Source organism: Chiloscyllium plagiosum, unplaced genomic scaffold, assembly GCF_037043375.1.
Source record: "Chiloscyllium plagiosum isolate Xiang-an unplaced genomic scaffold, Cpla_swu_hap1 HiC_scaffold_35, whole genome shotgun sequence".
NCBI lineage: Eukaryota > Metazoa > Chordata > Chondrichthyes > Orectolobiformes > Hemiscylliidae > Chiloscyllium > Chiloscyllium plagiosum.
Genome location: NW_028270173.1, coordinates 31,276,245 through 31,283,541, shown reverse-complemented (window position 1 = coordinate 31,283,541; position 7,297 = coordinate 31,276,245). Strand labels below are relative to the sequence as shown.

The 7,297-nt window shown below is 44.7% G+C and overlaps 1 protein-coding gene across 1 annotated transcript in view; it reads right to left on the bottom strand.

Annotated features, from left to right (window-relative positions):
* Positions 1-4,947: 4,947 nt before the first annotated feature.
* Positions 4,948-7,297, bottom strand: part of LOC148140604 (cytochrome P450 2K1-like) — a 38,753-nt gene continuing 36,403 nt past the window's right edge. Inside the window, exon 9 of the mRNA XM_087979467.1 lies at positions 4,948-5,126. Coding sequence (XP_087835593.1) covers positions 4,948-5,126 — 179 coding nt within the window. The remainder of the gene's footprint in view (positions 5,127-7,297) is intronic.

The window sequence follows — 7,297 nt, the reverse complement described above, 5'->3', positions numbered from 1 at the left end:
CAAGTAACATTAAGGACACATCATTCCCTAGTGGCCATATTTCCACAGTTAAAGCAAGGGCCTGCCATTTGTCCCTGGGGGATTTCACTGTCTTGTTCCCAGCCTCAAAGGTGTAGCACTGGGGCCTGTCTGTCCCCATTTGCAGGTCCCCTTGGGAAAGGGTTGTTCAGCTGTGGTCACTGGATGGGCATCTGAGGTAGATGCAACTCCCAGTGAGTATCCTGAACCCAATTAACCCTGTCAGGGCTGGGCACACAGCATTTGGGATCGCGAGGTTGCTGGATATAATCGGTTTTACCTGTAACTTGCATCGTGGTTCAGTCTGGTTCTGGCCATCCCAATAGAAAACCGCCATTTGTCTCATTGGCGACTGGAAAATCCTGGACTAGTTCATATTGTGTGTCCGGATCATGTCAGTGACATCAGGAGGAAAACATTGTGAAAGCATAGGGTTAAACAAAGGTGCATTAGCTCCTTGATTATTTTTTCAATTGTGGGCTGTATACCACTTCCATCAGACAGATGGCCACTTATTTCAGTCCTATAACACAAGCCATTCGTATTCAGGCTGCTCCCAGAATCTCACTGTGTTTATATCTGTATCACCCTTGGACATACTGAGCAAAGTGGGCTGGTTTGTTCTTGTGGTCAGGGGAATGCCTCATAAACATTACTCTGATTCCCAGGAAGGCCCCTGGTTTAGGATGGCACAGGCCACTCATCCCCATGATATCGGCGATGAAGGCAGGACGCTTCATTTTCAAAAGAGGGAAAGGTTTGTAATAAGGCGGGGGGGTGGGGGGTGGGATCTATCAGATGTTAGGGGCTCAGTAGGTATCCAGGAATAAAATCCCCATCCTCATCCCTATCAGTGTCATCCCCATCCTCAAATAGGGTCTGTATGCCAGACATAGGCTGGGGATTCCGAGTAGAATCTAAGATCTTTATTTCACAGCGTTGTTGCTTTAACCCTGTTTGTATATTCCTCAGCCTTAGTCGCCTTACACTGTTTCACATGGCCCTTTTATTTGTTCATCTACCCATTCACAGTCAGCTATGAACACCTCCCACCTTTTGGAAGTCCCATCTACTATACATACCTCTATTCCTCAATCACAAGCAGAATTCCTTCCACTGGCCAGTAAGGGATCTTTCCATTCTTTAGTTCGCAACGAGTCAATGCGGCCATGTTTCAAATTACCCATGAGGCAATGAGGCAGGTAACTGACAATGTGTAAAGGAATAAAACCAAGCGATCCTGCCAATTCATTCTGATTTTGCGATTCAGGGCTAATACAATTATCAACTGGAAATTCATTTATTCAGTATTCAATATTTCAAATGAAAAATGTACACAGTTTCCAACTCTGAAATCCATTATCATTACCTGGTTCTAGACCCTTAAATTAAATCCCAGATTAGGTTCTGTAAGCAGTCCTGACCAGTCATTGCTCATTGACAATGCTATAGGCCGTGAAATGTCGACAGCTGCCTTAAAGGGTCTTGTCTACTCACATGGTAACAAAAAACATCTAATGCACAAATAATAGCCGAATCCAAAGACACAGGCATTAACAATAGGACGTTAATTTTGTTACATGATTTATCACAACCTAATGTTGAACTGAAACTTCAATTGTCAGTGAGGGAGAGGAAATTGATATGGAATAAAGCTATGGCTGGCACACCACAATGACCAATGAGACACAGCAGTCTTAAAATTAAATGGAAACAAACAAGTCTGAAATAAAAATTAATTAAATCTGCTGGCATCATTTTCTGAAAACATTGCTGTCAGTTTGAGATATTTTGGATCTATCTTTATACTTCCAGTTTTCTAAAATTTAACTAAATTAAATAAGGTTCATACAATTCCTCCACTCAATGAGCAAATGTGAAAGTCTGAGGTGATTTTCCTCAAGGCCAGGTTTAGATTATAACTAAAACTGTGCAGAAATGTGCTGTCATCCTGGTACAGAATGATTCTGCACCTGAGGCCCAGGTTTAGTGCTACTGCTTTATTTCCTTTAGTCAATTCTATGACAATGTTCTGTGTTGAATCTGCACATATCTCTGTGCAGATCTAGACTTGGATCTCTGCTACAAGTTATACAGCATTGAAACAGACCCTTTAGTCTAACTCGTCCATGCCGACCAGAGATATCTGAAATTAATCTAGTCTCATTTGCCAGTACTTGCCCATACCCGACCAAACCCCTCTTATTCATACCCATCCCAGATGCCTTTTAAATGTTGCAGTTGTACCAACCTCCACCACTTCCTCTGGCAGCTCATTCCATACACACACCACCCTCTGCGTGAAAAAGTTGCCAGGATTTGGTGTTGGAGAGACTGTTGGGTCTGAAGATTGATAAATCTCCGGGGCCTGATGGTCTACATCCCAGGGTACTGAAGGAGGTGGCTCGGGAAATCGTGGATGCGTTGGTGATTATTTTCCAGAGTTCGATAGATTCGGGGTCGGTTCCTGAGGATTGGAGGGTGGCTCATGTTATACCACTTTTTAAGAAAGGTGGGTGAGAGAAAGCAGGAAATTATAGACCAGTTAGTCTGACCTCAGTGGTGGGAAAGATGCTGGAGTCTATTATAAAGGATGAAATTACTGCACATCTGGATAGTAGTAACAGGATAGGACAGAGTCAGCATGGCTTTATGAAGGGGAAATCATGCTTGACTAATCTTCTGGAAGTTTTTGAGGATGTAACTATGAAGTTGGACGAGGGAAATCCAGTAGATGTAGTGTACCTGGACTTTCAGAAAGCTTTTGATAAAGTCCCACACAGGAGGTTAGTGAGTAAAATTAGGGTGCATTGTATTGGGGGCAAAGTACTAGATTGGATTGAAAATTGGTTGGCTAATAGGAAACAAAGAGTAGTGATAAACGGCTCCATTTTGGAATGGCAGGCAGTGACCAGTGGGGTACCGCAGGGATCAGTGCTGGGACTGCAGCTTTTTACAACATATGTTAATGATATAGAAGATGGTATCAGCAATAACATTAGCAAATTTGCTGATGATACAAAGCTGGGTGGCAGGGTGAAAAGTGATGAGGATGTTAGAGATTACAGGGTGACCTGGACAAGTTAGGTGAGTGGGCAGATGCATGGCAGATGCAGTTTAATGTGGATAAATGTATGGTTATCCACTTTGGTAGCAAGAACAGGAAGGCAGACTACTACCTCAATGGAATCAATTTAGGTAAAGGGGCAGTACAGAGAGATCTGGGTGTTCTTGTACACCAGTCAATGAAGGCAAGCATGCAGGTACAGCAGGTAGTGAAGAAGGCTAATAGCATGCTGGACATCATAACAAGAGGGATTGAGTATAGAAGCAAAGAGGTGCTTCTGCAGCTGTACAGGGCCCCCTGGTGAGACCACACCTGGAGTACTGTGTGCAGTTCTGGTCTCCAAATTTGAGAAAAGACATTCTGGCTATTGAGGGAGTGCAGTGTAGGTTCACGAGGTCAATTCCTGGAATGGCAAGACTGAAGCGACTGGGCTTGTATACTCTTGAGTTTCGAAGATTGAGAGGGGATCTGATTGAGACGTATAAGATTATGAAAGGATTGGACACTCTGGCAGTAGGAAACATATTTCCACTGATGGGTGAATGCCGAACCAGAGGACACAGCTTAAAAATACGGGGTAGACCATTTAGGACAGAGCTCAGGAGAAACTTCTTCACCCAGAGAGTGGTGGCTGTGTGGGATGCTCTGCCCCAGAGGGCAGTGGAGGCCCACTCTCTGGATTCATTTAAGAAAGAGTTGGATAGAGCTCTCAAAGTTAGTGGAATCAAGGGTTATGGAGATAAGGCAGGAACAGGATACTGATTAGGAATGATCAGCCATGATTATATTGAATGGCGGTGCAGGCTCGAAGGGCTGAATGGCCTCCTCCTGCACCTATTGTCTATTGTCTTTAGATCCCTCGAGTCTTTCCCCTCTCACCTTAAACCTATGCTCTCTTGTTTTGGACTCCCCTATCCTGGGAAGAGACATTGTCTCCTCACCTTATCCATGCCTCTCGTGATTTTATAACCTCCATAAGGTCACCCCCTCAGCCTCTGACACTCGGAAGAAAACAGCTCCAGCCTATTCAGCGTCTGTTGCTCAAACTCTCCAACCGTGGCAACAGCCTTGTTAATTTTTTCTGAACCATTCCACAACATCCTTCCTAACAGCAGGAGGATCAGAACTGAACGCAGTATTCCAAAAGCAGCCTTCCCAATGTGCTGTTCAGCTGCAACATGATGCGATTCACTATTTGATCAATAACGTAGTCAGCAATGAGGCAGCACCAAACGGTGATGATTATATATCCAGGAGCTGTCTGACTGTACTGTCACGCCACCAACTTTGAGTTCCATTTTCCAATAATGACATTGCACTAATTGGATATCGAACACATGTATTAGATATTTAATCATCACATCCATGATTAACTTTATTACATAGTTAGATTAATCTGACAGAGTTTTCAGCTCCCTGACGATTTGTATGTGATTGGGTAGAAGTCTGACTAACGTAAGGTGGTCTCCCTAATTCAGAATCAGTGAAACATGCTGGTTATTGTTGGAGAACAAGGCTTAACCATTCGGTAGTTGTAATGTATCCATTTGAAAGCATTTCGATAACCCGATGAAGTCAATGCTCCGTGTATAAAGTTTTCTCAAAATGAACGAGTTGGATTGATTGAGTGGTCAGTGGACTCACGCCTCTCGATGGGATTCCAGCTTCTTTCTATAACTGGAGAAAATGTTCCTTGGAATTGTTATCATTCACGGGAGAGTGTTTCGGAGACAAGCTGATGGAATTACGGTTTGTGCAAACAGTAAACGATTGTGTCACAGCCAGCGGAGAGATAGGATAATCGAATCCCACCTTTAGAAACCCAGCAGTGAAAGACCGACTGGGCCTGTCGCTGGGTCCCTTCAGCGAGACACAGCACAAACCCGGTGGGGTTTCGGGTTGGACACTAAGCCGAATCTCGGGCTGGTGTCCAGGTCGGTCACCCCTGGTGGGGCCTGGAAGTGGAACTTCTGCAGCAGGGTGGTGAAGAACAGGAAAAGCTCCACTTTAGCCAGTGCCTCACCAGGACACACCCTCCGACCTGAAAAAGAACAGGGGACGGTCAGTACCTCACCCACACACAGACACACACAGACACACACACACAGACACACACACAGACAGACAGACACACACACAGACACACACACAGACACACACACAGACACACACACAGACACACACACACAGACACACACACACAGACACACCCACACAGACACACACAGACACACACACACAGACACACACACACAGAGACACACACACACAGACATACGCACAGACACACACACAGGCAGACACACACTCACAAACACACACAGACACACACACACACACAAACTCACACACACAGACACACACAGAGACACACACACACATACACACACACATACACACACAGACACACACACACAAAAACACACACACACAGACACACACACACACACTCACCCACAAACACACACACAGACACACACACAAACACTCACACAGGCAGACAGACACACACAGGCACACACACACACAGACAGACACACACACACATTCACCCACAAACACACACACAGACACACACACAAACACTCACACAGGCAGACAGACACACACACACACACACTCACAAACACCCACACAGACACACACACACACATACACACAGACACACAGACACACACCCACACAGACACACTCACACACACACAGACACACACACACACACACACACAGACACACACAGGCGGACACACACACAGACACTCACACACACAGACACACACACACACTCTCACACACAGGGTTCGTTCATAAACAGGTGGAGTCCATTCGGTCACTCAAACCCCTTTCCCCATTCAGTAAGATCCTTGCTGATCCTCTACCTACACTCTGCTCTCCCACACAAACTATTATGATCCCAGCTCATGGTATTATTCCGTTAGGAAAGAAGACAGGGAAAGTGACTGAGGCGTGGGAGCACTTTGGGCTGTGTGATCGGAATTTCTATTAGTGTTAAAACAGTTATGGAAAAGGATAGAACTGATCAAAAAGTTAGAGTTCTGAACTGGAGTAAGGCTGAGTTTGACAGTATTAGACAGGAACTTTCACAGGTTATTCACAGGTAAAGGGATAGTTGGATAGTGGGAGGCCTTTAAGAACGAGAGTTCAGAGACAGTATGTTCCTGTTAGCATGAAGGGCAAGGCTGGTAGGTGTACAGAATGCTGGATGACCAGAGAAATTGAGGCTTTGCTCAAGGCAAAGAAAGAGGCATATTATCAGGTAGAGCCAGTTGGGATCGAGTGAATCCCCAGCACAGTATAAAGGCAGTAGGAGTATACTTAAGAGGGAAATCGGGAGGGCAAAAAGGGGACTTGAGATAGCTTTGGCAAATTGAGTTAAGAGAATGCATAAAGGCTCGATAAGTACATTAAGTGCAAAGGAGTAACTGGGGAGAGAATAGGGCCTCCTTAAAGATCAGCAAAGCCGCCTATGTATAGAACCATAGGAGATGGGTGAGGTATTAAATGGAGACTTTGTGTCAGTATTTACTGTGGAAAACAACATAGAAGTGGGGGAACTCGGGGGAATAAGTAATGAAGGCTTGAAAAGAGTTCATATTACAGAAGAGGAGGTGCTGGAGGTCTTAAAACACACAAGGGGAAATAAATCCCCGGGAACTGAGCAGATGTTTCCCAGAACTTTGAGGAAAGCTTGGGAAGAGATTGCTCAGCCACTTGCTGAGATATTTGTATCATTGATAACCACGGGTGGGAAGCGGGAAAACTGGAAGTTGGCTAATGTGGTGTCATTGTATCAGAAAGGCTGTAAGAAAAAGTGAATTACAGACAGGGTGAGCCTGATGTCAGTGGTGGGTAAGTTGTTGGAGGGGATTTTGAGGAATAGGATTTATATGCATTTGGAAAGGCAAGGATTGATTAGGGATAGTCAACATGGCTTTGTGCATGGGGAATCATGTCTCACTAACTTGGACACTGAGGGTCTTTTTCCATGCTGTATGACTCCAAGACTCTCAGTGAAATCTCAGGCTGAAATCATAGGAACAGCAGTGTGCCATTCAGCCCAACCAGTCTGTTCCACCATTTAATGGCTGATCTATTGTCTAACTCCATATCCCTTAGGCCCACACCCCTTCAAATCTTTGCTTAACAAAAATGTATCTATCTCAGATTTAAAACTAAAAACTGATCCAGCAT